Source organism: Salarias fasciatus, chromosome 6 (assembly GCF_902148845.1).
Source record: "Salarias fasciatus chromosome 6, fSalaFa1.1, whole genome shotgun sequence".
In the NCBI taxonomy this organism is placed as follows: Eukaryota; Metazoa; Chordata; class Actinopteri; order Blenniiformes; family Blenniidae; genus Salarias; species Salarias fasciatus.
This window is the reverse complement of record NC_043750.1, coordinates 37,932,776-37,949,432: the sequence shown is the minus strand read 5'-3', so window position 1 is coordinate 37,949,432 and position 16,657 is coordinate 37,932,776. Positions and strand designations below refer to the sequence as shown.

Sequence of the window (16,657 nt, the reverse complement as noted above, 5' to 3'; positions counted from 1 at the left end):
AGATCTGTTTGAGGATAATGTTGCATCACATATTTTGAAGTCTTATAAGGTTTTCCCAATTTTTAAAGAAAAATAAGTTGCAGAAAAGTTATGCACTGATCGTTTTTCAGCAGGTTTAAAGTAACCGTATGTCTTTTTCATTTGTCATCATTAAGTTGAGCACTTGAAAAGTTATTTCACATTTTGTTTTATTGTTACATAACATACAGTGGAGTACAGCTCCCAGACCGACATAGTGTAGGTGACACACAGAACAGCTTGATATTGTGCATTTTGTTTAGTTACAATATACAGTTATACAAACATGAGAAGTCATTCACGCTACTTTAAGTCTGCTTATTGCTGTTGCCCCTTTTGCACCCTCATACATGCACCTTAAAGTTAATCTAGAACATCACAGCTTCCAAAAGTCACTACAGGCTCGATCTACCCTGCAGGGAGGGTAAAAGTGTGTGGCTCCGGTTTGTTACAACACAAAGACACAATGTTTCACTGAGATTTATCAATAAATAATCAAAGAAACCTGGGGAAAAAAGAAAGTGTGTGTGTGCATGTGTGTTCATGAAGGTGTGCTGAGGTACATCTGCAGAGCAGGGGTGAAGATGAGAACAGTTCCCAGAATGGAGACAGTGAGGAAAGCCCACAGGAAGATCCGGTCCAACACCTGAGCAACAAATTTCCAGTCTTGTACGACCTGATGAGACAGAACAAGAGAGAAAGTGTGTTCAGTGTGTGGGGTGGGCCTTTTCTGGGGGGCATCACAGACTTAAACCTTCTCAAAAACACTTCAAAAAGGCTTGATGACATTTGTAGCAACAGTCGTCAATTAATTAGAAAATGTCTGTCGACCCCTGCCTGGCTGTGCATCAAGATCAAGGGTGTCAAGCATAAGTCCTGTGAGCCTAAACCAGCCTGCAAGATGCTCCAATGCAAATGGTCAAAATTTGAAAGAAAACTTTGTTTTTTTAAATAACTTTCTTTAGACTACTTTCTTCTTTCTTTAGATTAGAGAGACATTTCACTGTATTTTGTATCAATGTTAAAACTGGCTTTATGTTGAGATTGTAGTCATTTCTGCAGTATTTGTTTTGCTTTAAGAAAGTATTGACATTTTCATGATGTATACTCTGTGCCACAAAAAGACTTCAAACTTTAAAATGAAAGGTTATTATGGCCCTATTTTACTGGTCCAGCCCATTCAGAATGAAGTTGGGCAGAATGTTACCCCTGAATGAAAATGTGTTTGACAGCCCTGAGTTAGATAATATTTTGTCAATCCATAAGTCATCTAATAATGATCATAATTAGCTCTCTAAAACACGGATTTGGATTTTTTTCTTTTTATTGCCAACAGTTTTTAACAAAACTAAAAGAGTTGTAACTATAAAATTACAATAATATAAAAAAAAAAAAAAAAAAAAAAAAAGTTAAGAAATCGGTCAGGTTTCACAACTTGATTTAAACTCTTTATTTTTAAAAATCCAGCCTACATTTGACTTTTGGAACACATTCGAGGAATATTTGAAAACATTTTCAAAATGATGTGCACAGGCCATGTGATTAAAAGTGTCACTATATTTTCTTTCTACACATCTTATTTCTTGTGCATTCATTAGAAATAGGAGCCACTTTGCTGGTGTTTTATGTTACTACAAGTCTAAAGTCACGATTTGTACTGATTCTGCATCTATATACTCATCAATACTCATCTCGCTGGGAACAAGCAGGACCTGACCTGATACCTGTGTCCCGCCCGTTTCCCTCACCTCTCGTATGAAGTGCTCCTTCTTGATGTGACGGCTGATGTAGCGGACGGAATTCGTGGCCTTCTCTAGCATCGCCAGCCACGCCTGGTTCTCGTCCTCTTTCCCGCCGAGCGGCGCCCTCTGCTGGCCACTGTGCCCGGGAACGCCCCTCCTCCCCAGACCTCGGCGGGCCTTCAGCTCCGGGCTGCGCATCTCAAAGTCTGGGTAGTGATATCTGACCAAGAAGAAAGTTACTCTGTATGTGAAGCCTCTAATTTTTACAAGTTAGAGTTGGAAGATTCATGAAGCTGCCCTTTCTCTATGATACATACTGTATGTACACTTTTATAGCTCTGGATCATTTATGAACAAATTCATGAATATTATGAACAAAATACAGTGACGGATTTAGTATGCAGAGTGTGCATTGGATCTCTCTCAAAGTCTCTTCTTGTGCAGTGTGAATCAGCCAAATAACATGGCAAAAACATTAATTTGATTTCCATATTATATTAAAAACCAGTGTTTTCTTCAGGGTCCATATTACATTGTAGATCTCACCCATTATTAAATCACTTCTTCCTTTGAATATTATCAGTTATTCTAAAAGAGCAGGTTTTGTTCTAACTGTATAGCATCATGGACATTTATTCATTCAATGCAAGCCTTGTCGGCACAACAATATGTGAAAATATATATATTCAGAAAGGAGAGCAAAAAAAGGACAATACAATCTTTCTCCAACATATAAAGCTTATAATTAAATCCTATTTGTTCACTTTATTTCTGGCTCATTCCTTTGCAAGAGGCAGTCACAAGCAGCTTAAAATTTATCATATGCATTTAAATAGAAACACAACATTTTCCCATACTAAAAAAAAAAAAAAATCCTCCGGGAAGTTTCTTTATGGCTGATCTTATTTAACAAATCTAATGTTTGCAACACAAAAAGATTATTCCTGTGATTGTGTTTGATAGCGTTTACCTGTCGGTGTGTCCTCTCATACACAGCAGTCTGGGCAGTCTCTGCAGGAACAGGCTCTTTACCCAGGGGGCCATGGGGTGATACGTGGCAGACGAGCGGTGGTGGACATTGATCACGAAGACGGTGACGATGATGGAGAAGGTGACAAAGATCATGATGAACAGCAGGTACTCTCCAATTAGTGGAATCACCTGCAGCAGGCAACGGAAGGAGCAAGTAAACATGCATTAAAAGACACAATCTGATTCTTAAAAACATGTGCAATCCATATATATGTGAAACTTATTTTTGCCTTTCAAATCATTACCAACAAACATTTCCAATGCATTGCAGTTTTTCAAGATACACCAGTTTGCAGACATACCACAGAAATACAGCACCATGCATGCAGACACACTGGCATTTCCAGCTCTACTTTCTGGACTGAGATGTATCCAAAGTCAATAGTTTCTTAATTGAGCTGTCGTGTAGTTTAAGCTGTGGGTAATTGAGAAAACTGTGGTTTGTGATTTGTGTTAATTAAGGCGCGCTGCAATTAAGATTACAATCGGGATGAGTGAGCACAGGAAACGGTGGCAGGAGGAGAGTGAAGGAGAGAAAACAGCCGTGGGAAGTGGAGAAATACCTGCAGAGCTACTCAATGGGTCGCACCGTGCTGCAGTGATTAACACTCGTCTCATAGTGAATGGGTCTCTGGTTTGAACCCGGATTGAGCTTGGGAGGGTTTTAAATGCATCTGGACTTATTCCAGTTTCCTCCAGTCCAAAAACATGCTTTGTACTGACTGTAATTACCCACCTTTGAAGAAGAAGGGATGATTTCTTCTATGACCAACAGAAACACGGTGAGTGACACCAGCACAGATGTGGAGAGTGACAGTTTCTCCCCTTCATCCGATGGCAGATAGAAGACCAGCACGGTGAGAAAGGACAGTCCGAGGCAGGGGATGATGAGGAAGAGGGTGTAGAACAACGGCAGCCTCTTCAGGATGAAGGAGTAGGTGATAAACGGGTACCAGTACACGCCGTCCCTCCTGCTGCCCTTCACTCCGGTCGCATTCAGAATTTCCCATTCGCCATTGTCAAAGAAGTCTTTTCGGTCCACATAGTGATCCACCAGGACCAGGTCCACCATGTTTCCATCATAGGTCCAGGACCCGAATTTCATGGAGCAGTTCTGCCGGTCGAAGGGGAAGAAAGTGACGTCCATGGTACAGGAGGACTTGTAGCTGGCAGGTGGAGTCCAGGTTATGGTTCCATCCCAGCGCACAATAGCTTTGGTCATCAAAGAGCCCTCAAAGCGACCATCAGCACTGGAGAAGGGTTGAGCAAGGAAAAGGCAGCAGTAATGAGAGGAAAACAGATTTTGTCAACAAATGTTGTTGAGCAGTGACTATAAAATGTTATATAACTAACTTTTCATACAGAACGATGTCAGGCAGCCAGATCGTCTCTGAAGGAACTCTGATGGATGTGATCCCTCCATAGTCACCTGGATCCCACTTTAGCTTCACATCAACCCATTCCTTCAAAAGATTGATCAGAACGACACATGATAAGTCACCCAATCTGATACATTTAGTCTGAAAGTCATCTGTTTCAGCACCATGGACAGCAAACCACAGCGGCCAAGAAAGTCTCCATCTCGCTGAGTCTGGTTCTGCAGAAAGTCTCCTCTAAGTCTGGATCTGTAAAAAGTCTTCAAGTCTGGTTCTGCAAAAATTCTCCACAACTGATTCTGGTTCTGGAGAAAGTCTCCTCCTCTGAGTCTGGTTCTACAGGTTTCTTCCTGTAAAAGTGAGTTTTTTCTTTCCACTGTCTCCTCTACTTGCTCATATACAGTCGATTTGTTGATAATGCCTTGAAATGACTGTGTTGTATTAGGTGCTATATGTATAAATAAATTCAATTGAAATGTACACCAGTTCTTTACACATGTAGAAATCAATCAGCCGCTTGTGCTTCAAAGAGGAGAAGATCCCCAAAACCCACTTTTGACCAGACAATTTTATGACATGGTTTCATCAAGGCAAATGGACAACTACATTTTATCTGCCACAGCCAGCTGGCTTGGTGAGGACAGCTGAAAAGATCTACCATTGTTTCTGCCACTCACAAACGCAGTTACCTTTAAGTTTCAGAAAGACTGAAGAGCTCTGATTTACCCAATAACACGCCCTCCATTTCAGCACCATGGACAGCTCCAGACTGCTCCATACAAACAGTAAAGGAAAATAAAGCATAAGCTCTATTTTTTTTCTTTTTTAATATGAACTTATTTCTTCACCAGCAAAATCCCCGTTCTAATATATTTTCTTCTCTGTTGTTTATTGTTGACAGACTCCAGAAGCAGATTGGACATGAGAAAGAAAAATGATTGCAAGACCTCACAGTAACAATATCTCCAGAAACCACAAACTGTTTCGTTGGGCTGGTTTTTGTTTTCCAGAAGATGTTTGATAATTTGACCAAAGAATAAATTGAAATAATTAACATTTGAACAATTACTATGAATAAATAAACAAAAATCAATTTATGAAGGGAGACGTAGTATTTCTCTTTACCTGCCAGAGCCACACGTTTGTAGTCATGAGCTGGTTCTTTTCATCCTGCAAGACAGAAAGATGAAGAAAGTGAGCCCACTATTTATAAACCTGCTTACTGGGAATGATAAGAGAGGCTAATAAGGAGGTGAGGACGAAAAGAAAAAGTTGAAGAAGAAAGTGTGTAAGCCTGAGAGAAAACATTTCTGGGGGAGGGGATGGGGTTAATTACTTCCTCTGCTTGCAGCGTGGTGCAGCAGCTTTAGAGGTTAAGTGCCTTGTTTCAGGATGTATTTGTTAATACATGCTAACCGTTATTGGGAGAAAAAACCCTGAAATGAATATGTAAAGAGCACATGGGAACGGCTGCTCCACTCTTGTTCTTGCTAAGTCGGCCATGTTGACATGAGCCAGGACAGAAACAAAGAATTGCAAACATTTTAGTCTAATAAATGAGTTTAACTCAGACTGCGAATGTGACTGTAGCTCTGTGTTTTCTCTGTGATGGACTGAAGACCATGTGTCGTATTTTTATGCGCTAGACGAATGGATCAATGCATCATAACAGGAGAGAATATTCTAAATATTCCCAAATATCAAATGTTAAAACATTTTCAAGAGGTTTTTGACTTTTCTTTTGACTCTCAAAGAAACTCACAGGTCCTCATGCTTCGATTTTTGGAACCATAATACAAGACCGGCCTCTGGACTGATGATGCCACGAGGGTTCAGGCGTCGGCCCGCTGGCCTATCATGTCCACTTTTTTGTTAATAAACATGACCTCATCATTTTTCCATCCATTGAAAAACTGACATATTGGAACTAAAGAAGACAGTTACATAACAGGGTTCTTATCATTTGCCTCCAAAATGTTTGAAACACTTTTTATCTTCACTGCAGATCTCCAGCTTGTTCCAGGTTCGACCACTGAACAGGAAGAAGGAGCTCCTCAAGCCTTCTATGGTGAATTGAATGGAACACACCAAGTGTGATACCATTAGAGCTGGAGTGTGTGAATTCATCATCAGTTTAGGACTTTGGCGAAGTTGTAAGATGTGGATGAGGAGCTGTTGTGGGTGAATTTGTCGCACCTCAAAGTAAAGTATAATAAGTGGTTTCATGGATGTTGAGGAGCCGATTCTATCCAAACGCTGCTCAGGACACTGGCTCAGTGTTATATTTACTTATGTTTTAGTCATTTTCATCAAAGAAACAATCACTGGTGGGAGTTATAACATTTGGAGCAGAATGACTTTATTTGGCTTGTGTTTTCACTGTAAACATTCCTTAAAGGTGCATTAAGGAGTTTTTAAACTTTAAAAGTACTTATTTTCCACCATAAATATGTTACACATTTGTAATGATGTGTACAATGTGCCCTGACATATTCATTGTAAGTACCGCTAACAGCGCTAAATTGTCACTTGAAAGTTGCAGTGCCGGTCCGGCACCAGCATTTTTTGGGGGGGAATTTGAAAGGAATGACGTAATGCGCGCTCCGGCTGGCCTGATTTAGTTAGGTTTCGTTTTGTCCATCATTACTCCGCCAGATGCTTAGTGAGCAACAACTGAGCAGGATCTTCCAGAAAGTAAGAAAAGACTGGCTTCTAGCACTGCCACAGCTCCAGCACAGACTCCACCAGGTAAAAGAAACTTACACTTAAACTTTTTCCCCTCTTCTGTGCATGCAAGCCACAGGCACGAGTGTTTCACTAAGCTGCATTATGCCCAAGGCCTGCAGGGGGCGCTGTTTCGCATAAAACGTACAAACTCCTTAATGCACCTTTAAGGTGATGCCATATCGCACGCTTCCAGTTAAATTTTCATTTTTTTATTTTTTTTTTCATACACAGAAAAACGTTTGTGGCACCATAAAAACTATGCAGGCTAAAGATAACATCAATGTAAAAATAATTCCACATAAGAACATTTTGACAAGACAGAAAAAAATAACATAAAATAATATATAAGAAAAAAAAGAAAATAGGAAAGTATATATATATATATATATATATATATATATATATATATATATATATATATATATATATATATATATATATATATAAAATGGGACTTCAAAATTGTTCTACCCTCCCTGGTGTGTTTATGAACTTTATGAACTGTCTTACAAACCATATCAAAACAATGTCAACAAGACCAAAATGTAAACAATAAGTGTGGACGAAATTAAGGACATCCCTGCAGCTGCGGGTCAGTTATCGGTCACAGAAAAAGAGCGGTTCAAACAACTCGATTCTGCTGTGCGCTGCATCTCTACTGGTGAGTGCTGCTGCTGCCGCTGCCCCAGGAAAGCTTTTTCTCAGAGCTGTAGGCCTGGCCTGAGTTACTGGCAGCATTCCCTTTTGACCTTTATACATTAGTTTTTTTTTTTTTTTTGTCCTATTTTTTATTTTATATTTATTTATTTTTGCTTTGTTTTGCTTTTTTCATCATGACAAACAGCCTGAACTCTCTTTCTGTAGCCTCGGGGGAGCCTTGTCAATAAAACACTCCTGTCTCTCTGTGTGCTTCCTCCAGCACTCAGTCAACCATCACATGTATATTTTTCCAGTGTGTTTGTCATTTACTCATTTGTTTGCAAATTCTTATTAGATTACCTAGAAAGATAGATAGATAGATAGATAGATAGATAGATAGATAGATAGATAGATAGATAGATAGATAGATATGTGTTGTCACTGGAACAAGTACAACCAAATTCTGTACAAAATGCATAAAAACCATTGATAGCACTCTAAAATCAACTAAAAAAAAGTAGGAAAACACAAGCAGACACCCATCACTCACAGTCAAGCATGTATTCAGTCATTGTGTCATTGCACTGGTCCCTTACAAAAACATATTGCACATCAAATGTGTCTTCCTATGTTGCATGTGGCGATTGCTGTTGGGTAAAAACTGTTTTTGAATCTGATTGTCCTTGTTTTTATGCTATATGTCGTCTGCCTGACGGCAGCAGTTCCACTATGACCAGGGTGTGTATTGCCCTTGACAATTTTAACATTTATTCTTCTTTGTTGTTCATTTGTCTAGTTTCGAGCTGCTGTGATTTCCTGAATTTCCTAATGTGGAATGAAAAACATCTTATCCTCATCTGTCAAATTTAAACAGAATTCAATTTTCCCGAAAAATACCTTTAATTATCTAATAAAACGAAATTGTTTGTTCAACTAAGGATAGATCCCTTTTCACCAGCATAATCAAAATCACCACTAAAAGCACATTGAATGGTGATAATTTCTGTAGAGTAGTTACATTACCACAAGAGGGAGCACTTCTAAATGTTATACATCTAAAGGTGCATGACTGGAAATGCTGACGTTGCCAAAATGTTGCCCTCTGTGGAGTTGCGGTGTGTGTGTGTGTGTGTGTGTGTGTGTGTGTGTGTGTGTGTGTGTGTGTGTGTGTGTGTGTGTGTGTGTGTGTGTGTGTGTGTGTGTGTGTGCGCGCGTGTGTGTGTGTGTGTGTGTGTGTGTGTTGTAAATAATGGATGCAGTCTGGTTCCTCTCAGCCTGATGGCCTCATTACTTCCTGTGCTGCTGTGAAAGATCACTCTGGACCTCTCTTAACCTTTCTTTCTTCCTTCCTTGTTGTTTTATGCACTCCCTTCCCATGTTGGCTCCTTTAAATCCCCTCAGCCGCCTCCTCAGTGATCATCTCTACAGTAACTCCTCTGCCAATAACTCAATTCCTTCTTTCCTGTCCTTGACATTACAGCATCTTCAATTTTGGGCACAAATTGGAGTTGTTTTCTCTCATTACCACTTTTATTTCCTCCAAATAAACACAAGTCTTCCCAAAATGTCTGACTTTGCTCGAAATAATCACGAGGCATTACTCATTTAATTCCCAGAGGAACCAGAGTTGAGTCTTATTACCTTGTTAAACTTAAATAAAGCAAGGTTAATTCCTGCAAAGAGCTGCTCGCTCAGGTTCAGTAAAGGAAATGACTTGTGAAGGGAACATTAGCACCTCTGTGTCTGGCTACTATTTGCTCAACAGTCTTTTTTTTTTTTTTTTAAAGCCTTTATATATCCAACAGACTATATGATCTAAGGTAAAAACATCAGTGAAATGTAATTTCAATATTTAGAGTTAATTCACTTCATCAATATTTTCAGACTTTCTGAGATTAACAGTCGTATATACAGCTACATCCAAACCTGATGGAGAAATGTGTTGCTCTCATGCAGCAGATGCGGGACATACCTCTAAACAGCAGAGGACTATGGGAACGTTTCAGAACTACTACACTAGAAAACACCAGATAGTAAAATCTACATGTTCAATTAACGTCTCTTGCAAAGCATTTTAAATCTTTGCTTTTTGTACTATGTAAAAACTCAAAACATTAAATAATCTAAAGCAGTTGGTGTCAAACATAAAGCCCGTGGGCCAAGACAGGCCCATAAGAGGCTTCAATGTGGTCAAAATTTGAAAGAAAACATTGATTGAACATTGTTTCTTTTTTTTCAACAACAAAATTCTTACAAGCAGCAGACAGAGCACTGAGACCTGAGTTGAGATTTTGGCGATGCTGCTATAAAAGATAGTAAACTAGCTTCAAAGTCATGCTATCAGGGTGACTTTGTAAAACCACCCATAATGCAACAGCTGTAGGTGAAGTAATTTGGACATTTCACTGTATTTTGCATGAAAATTGGCTTTTATGCTGAGATTGTATTGTATTCTGCCATTTTAGGCCAAAATATAGTCATTTACATTACGTACATTCTGCCTCACAAGAAAATTTTATAGTGTAAATTAATTGGTTATTATGGCATTATTTTTTATGGTCCCATTCAAGATGAAACTGGGCTGAACTGAAATTTGTTCAATATAAAGCCTAATAACAAATAAATATAAACACTTTCAAAAGAAAAGGCAAGTCTCTGGTAGTGTGTGTGGTATGTACTGTAGCTGTAAACAGCAACAGATGGAAAGGTCAAATCCATCCGATGAATGTCCATTTATTGCGTCTCATCTTATTCTATCAGTCAATTATTCAGGTTTGATGACAGCGCTGACACACTAAAGGCGTGATGCGACAGAATAAATCACAGTTCGGTCTACTCTGACCTTTTTACAGTGTAAAGAAACAAGTTGATACAAACCCATGAAGAAGTCAAACCATAATGTGGTGGAACTGAGAACAACATGCTGGAATTAAACTTCTCTCTTCGTATAGATCCTGTTCTCATCCATTACACCAACAGGTGCACCATCAGCACAGACTGTGTCCCAGGCACAACGTGGACGCCCTGCTTCCTATAAATAACACCTGGAGTAATTTGACCTTCCCATGTGCTGCACAGCCGCCTGTGAACGAGTGTATCGTTTTCCTCACCACGTCCACCAGCTGGGAGATCTTCAGTCCGAAGCGCACGGTGATGGTGTCGTTGGCGTGTTGTACTGGACGCACCCACTTCTGGTAACCCCTGAAAAGGTTCCTGAGCAGGGAGTCCTCCATCTCAGCCAGAGACACAAAGTCCTCCTGGGGCGCTGAAAGAGAGGGAAGGAAGACACAGAGATGGAGACCAGATACATAGAGCGAGGGTGTTGCTGGTAGGATGGAGTGAAATCCAACCCCCCCATTTTGACCCAAATATCAACACTTTACACCCTCCATGATGATTCAACAGCTGCTTTAAAAGAAAACTGAAAAGAAAATCTTAAAAAAGTCTCAGCACCACTGAGGAGAAATAATCTTTATAAGCTTTTAAACATATAGCAAGGTAATCTGTGGTTAACCACAGATCAACCACACAAACTAGACGACGCTTATTAAAAATAACGCTACATCGTGTTGCACAACAATAAAATAAAATGAATTTAACCATCATATTTAGTAATGAAAGCACAGCAGTGAAGATTACAGTTAGAATTAATTTTGCTGTTGGAGAAAGACATTTATGCAGATATGAGTTCCTCAGACTAAAAACTGTTCTTCACACAATCTACTGTCTTGACCTGTGTGCCACACTCCTCCCATGCTGCTCTGCTGCCGCTGTCTCACATGAATCTCATGAAGGATATTTACTTCTACACCATTCGGTTCAGTCTGCACAGGCCACACAATGGCTCACGCTTCACCTCATGCTTCATTTTTGCATATCAATGGTGAAGTCTGACAGCAGCATCACATGTTTGCGGCCTCTGTGCCTTTTCTGCTAACGTGTTATTCTTGTTGCTGTTTTCACACAGTGTGAAGTGCTCTGTGCCGAAGAGGCAGGAGTAGTGTTTTGCCATTGCAATTGATGCTGACATCTTATATTTGTCATTTGTTTTGAACGTTTTCAGCCATAAACACTTACATACATACACTGTATAATTTTAAGCATTTTTAGAAATGCTCCACAAATCACCTGAAAACAATGAATACCCATTCAGAAATACATAAAACCGCACAAGGAAGATAAAGAAGTGTTTGACCCAGCGAATACAATGACAGAAACAAACATATTGGTATTTAACCCTTTATATGGCACTCGTTGACAGATTTCACACTCACACGTTGCAAAAGATTATTTAAAAATCTCCCTTTTTAGAGTTTGTCTTAAAAAGACAAACTAAATGTCACTTATAAGTGGTAAAAATCTCAATGATTGAACTGCAGTTCTCATCTTAGAATTTAAAAAAATAGGTTGGAATTCTCAGTGTTTGTCCTCAGAAAGGTTTCACAGTTTTTCAGTTTCAGGCTTACGACCACAATGTGCTCATGTTCTGAAAAAAAAAAATCTGACTTTATCTGGAAAGTGTAACTTAATGACTCATCAGAATCACATTTCTAAAAACAACAAGAGGCTTGAAGTGGACCTAAACATTACAGTTTAGCTGTTGGTGGTCAGTGTGATGGCTAATTGATTCAAATTGTGCTCAGGTTACAGGAGTTAGTGGAAGGAAGATGTTCTATCTTGGGAAATGCAGCTTAAATAGAGGAAAGCTAAGGGTTTTTGAGTGTATGGGCTAATGCTAATGGTACAGTTGGACAGCTTTCAGGCCAGCAAATGAATTCAGGGTCTTTGAGGCACTTTTTAAAAGGAAAGAGATGATTATTTAGTTTTATTATCTAAGCTTCAGATAATACCCAGACTCAGCTGGCTCTGCTCTTCCATAATCAATATTTAATAAAATATCAGTGCATTAATCAGGAACTGATTTGTAACTTTCAACATAACAATACTATAATGGTTGTTGACCTCAAACTCTTTTTTTTTGTACTGACTGTTCTTTGTACAACATCTTTCAAGATTTACATAATTAGGAACAAAAAGTCATGCATGAATAAAGTGAAGTATCCCTCCTGAGTCTCTCAGATGAAGTCAGGGCCTGGCAGTGAGGCACTAAACAAGCCAGGCCGGGCCTGACAGCTGGTCATGGCCGAGAGAATGAATCGGAGCTCCCAAGGCTGACGCAGCCATCATGCTGACATGATCACCGCAGACAGAAGAACCGCCGGGGGAGTCGAGGAGAGCTAGCAGCGCTTTGTGCAGCCAGGCACGAGACATAACAGTCAGTTAAAGAGTGACGCTCAGGCTGAGCGGGAAACAGGGCGATCAAGTAACAACGCTCCTCCTTCACAAGACGCCATTCATTTGTAAACTGAGAAGGATCCAGATTCAGGGAGGAAAAGATCAAGACGGGTTAAACCCTGGACAGGTCTTAAAGGCATCATGACGTAGACACATAGATTGTGCTCGCAGAAAACTCACCAGTTGAAGTAGAGAACATGCAAACACTCTGAAATCCAAACTCAGTTCAAACCTCAGTAGTCAATAAAGTCAACAAAACTCTCCATTACTCTACATTATTACATGTTATTAATTATATTGAAATAGAGTCATACGTGAAAAACAAAATGAGAGTATAGAATTAAGAAATAACATTATGCTTCAGCAATTATCCAACACTCTTTAAAATGGGGGTGTGAAACATAAGGTTCGTGGGCCAAAACCAAGGATGCAACAATTAGGACTCAATTTTATCATTCCGCAGAGCATGAATATATGGAACATAATGGATTTCAGTTCAGTCAGCCTTTTGTAGTGCATATAATATCCACATTGATCTTGAAATAAAATATGCTTGCAGCAGGCCTATCCCACATTTGGTTTTAAATATGTGAGAGATGTTTTAACACTACATTTTCAAATTAATAATGGCATGATTAAAAAAAAAAATAATGTCAAGAAATCATAGTTTTCCAGTAGATGCATTAATGTTGAAGTGACAGCAACTGAGCTCCTCTAAGCTCTCTGTCTGTGTCGAGATTCCCAGTGGGAATTTCCAAGTTCAAATGTAATTTGTCTGCTTCTCTCGTCCTCCCTGCAGCAGTCTCCAGTCTCGGAGTCAGGGTTTGACGTCACAGACATTTTGTTCAGGAGTTTTCTCTCCTGTCACTTTGTCCTTGAGGGAGACACTGAACCTTCCTCCCACTACATGTCGATGTAAAAGATGGCAGCGTCGGCCGGATGCTCCGAGCATGACGCCGCATCTGCACGCCTCCCCCTGTAACTCGCCGGCTCAATCAGCACAGGGCTCGGCCTATTTGTCTGCGTGAGAGGCCGGCGTTTGGCACGGCATGTGTGGTCGTGTTGCTGATCGACGGTGGAGAGAAGTTCGACTGAGGAGATTGCGGTGGAGGAGTGGAGCGAGCTGATAAGTGAAGGAGTGAGACAGAGTGACCCAAAGCAATTCCCTCTTGTCTCTCCGAGTGAGAGGGAGCGAGGGGGGGAGGGGAGAGGTCGTTACAGAAGGATACGTTAACTGGGGCAAGGAGAAAGCAAGCAGACAGCAAGGCGAATTGAAAACAGAAAACAAATTACCATTTTAACTTGTATCTGATCACAGACTTTACATCCTACATGCTGCATACATTACTTGACACCCTGCATTGTGCGACTGTTGTTTACTAAAACTGAGAGACGATGTGGATCTATACATATACATATATATATATATATATATATATATATATATATATATATATATATATATATATATATATATATATATATATATGTATGTACACCTATATTGTATAGCCAGACAAGTAGCACTGGCTAACAAACATTGTATGGACAGTTTATTTCAATAGGAGCGAATTCACTGAGTATTTAAACCCCGTCAGTCTGTATTATGTGATACGCTGAAGATACAGTGTTTTTGCAAAGACTAAAAATAGACTGTAAGCTTAAAAAATCTGACTCAAATGAACAAATGAACTGAATATCTTGACTACTGCGTAAAAGAAGTCCTTAATGCATGTTCTCGTTTCATTAATATCACAGCAAATTGGGAAGATGAGGCATTTTAAATTAATCCAAAAACTAGAACTGTTTGAATACTCTCTATATCAAAGCATATGTCATTTAGAAAGCAGAGGATCAGGATGAAAGGAGTTTTGGGATGAAAATGAGTCCTTATTTCATCTGCTTTTACTCTCCTCTTGTTTGGCGTTGGGTGTGTTGGTATGAGAAGTGAACGTGCTGTGTTCACACTCAGAAGGATTACCTCCCGTTGCATCAGTTTGTAAAGACTTGAAACGGGGCATCAGCACATACAGTCGCTCCACCATCACTGCAGGAGGCGGCTCGGTCTCAAGATCCTCATCAACAGGAACACAGGAGTCACAGCGGTCCAACACCACAGGGACGGATTCCACTACAGAGCCAGATCCGTCCATCACAGGGACGCTGATTGTGTGTGTGTGTGTGTGTGTGTGTGTGTGTGTGTGTGTGTGTGTGTGTGTGTGTGTGTGTGTGTGTGCGTGTTTGAGTGTGTGCACTTGAGCAGAGGTGAAGGAGAAAGTATTGATTAGAATGTACAGTGATGGTTAGGGGGATGGGGGTGACTCTAGGCAAATTATGATGCATCAGTGAGTGTGTGTGTGCGTGTGTTAGTCTTCATTGTGCGTCTAAAGGCAATGTTAGGAAACTAGTAGCTACAATCAAAGTTAAAGTCCCAGGAAGTTAATGTAATTCAATGTTAAGTCCCCTGAGGTCATTATAAGTTTATGGATGTGGAGTTGTTACTGTTACCTACCCAGCAGTCCGTCACAGAGCGAGTTCATCTGCAGTCACCAGTTTGCTTCAAAGGCAAGCTGCTCATGTGGGAGAAACATGCAAACTGCACGCAGAGAGACGCCAACACACGGCCTTCCTGCTATGAAGTAACAGTGCAAACCACTGCACCACTGCACGGCCTGTAACCACTGAAATATCTTCCCTCTGGAGATAAAAATCAAACAATGCAGCAAAAGGTTTTCAAGCAAATCTATTCTTTTAGGTTCCACCAAGGTTATGAAGACTCACAAGTGGTAGATATGGTTGAATTAACAACCATCAGGCAATTAATGTAAGTCAATGAAATGTTAACTAAAGCCCTGTTTGAACCCATTCCGGTCTCTGTGACGGAGGAAAGGCTGCTCTGCATCCGCACTACAGCTGTAGTAAATAGTTCTTCTGCACATGCTCAGGAGATGGACAAAAACATTTTTCCTCCACAGTGTCGTGACTCCCGGTCCATTCCTCCTGGACTTGGCAGTGTTAGAGTTTACAGTCACTGTAATAATAATCCAACTTGTTTTTATTGCTATAAGAACACAAATACAGTCTGTGGCCTTCTCGTGTAGAAACTCCAATAGTACCAGGACTCTGAAGTAACAGTTTATGTTAAAGCTAAGTTTTAGATTAATGAGATCAGGCTTACGTTTGGAGTTGTGTTATTAAGGTTTACTGCCCTAAGTGAGTAAGTTTCAATGTAATGAGTGTTTTGTCAACCTAAACTTTAATGGATCCTATTAGTTTGACTTTAATATCAAGGTGAGGCCACTGCTCACACATAACATATCTATGTGGAGTTTTCTGTTAGTTTAGTGTATAAGAGTGTGAACACAATGAAACTGTACCGATGACTCTCACAAGTATCAACTCCTCTTCTATAGACCTAAAAGATTCCGAGACTCTGAGTGATCAGTGAATTTTCATTGTTTCTTCACAATCTCAATCTGGAGAATCTAGTTGTGTGTTTCATTTTGTGGAGGAAGACTGGAAGTTTGTTTCAGACGTCAAATCAATGTTTCATTAAAATAAAAAAAACATGCACAAACAAGTGAACCAGGCAGAAATGTAAAAGCAGCAACTTTTTCAGTGTTTAAGGACTCATTCCTGTGACACCAGTGTCCTCAGCAAAACAGGAGTGCAAGCATATTTCTCACATATGTAGGGCAGCACAGGCCAGTGTGTGTATGTGTGTAATGATTGATAAAGACACAGGGGTGGCCCAGCATGCAGACAGACACCCTGCCTTCTCCTCAATCTGAAACACTCCATGGTGACACAGTGGTACGATCACCTTCC

At 40.0% G+C, this 16,657-nt stretch overlaps 1 protein-coding gene across 2 annotated transcripts in view; it reads right to left on the bottom strand.

Moving 5' to 3' along the window:
* Positions 1–497: 497 nt before the first annotated feature.
* LOC115390955 (neuronal acetylcholine receptor subunit non-alpha-3-like) overlaps positions 498–16,657 on the bottom strand; it is a 20,543-nt gene continuing 4,383 nt past the window's right edge. The window contains exons 2-8 of one of the 2 annotated variants that reach the window (XM_030095016.1): positions 10,645–10,799; positions 5,294–5,338; positions 4,155–4,255; positions 3,529–4,042; positions 2,731–2,921; positions 1,767–1,980; positions 498–694 (exon numbers count right to left, since the gene is read on the bottom strand). In XM_030095016.1, coding sequence (XP_029950876.1) covers positions 560–694; positions 1,767–1,980; positions 2,731–2,921; positions 3,529–4,042; positions 4,155–4,255; positions 5,294–5,338; positions 10,645–10,799 — 1,355 coding nt within the window. In that variant the 3' untranslated portion in view covers positions 498–559. Of the gene's footprint in view, positions 695–1,766; positions 1,981–2,730; positions 2,922–3,528; positions 4,043–4,145; positions 4,256–5,293; positions 5,339–10,644; positions 10,800–16,657 lie in introns of both variants that reach the window. The other variant, XM_030095015.1, reaches the window with a different exon arrangement.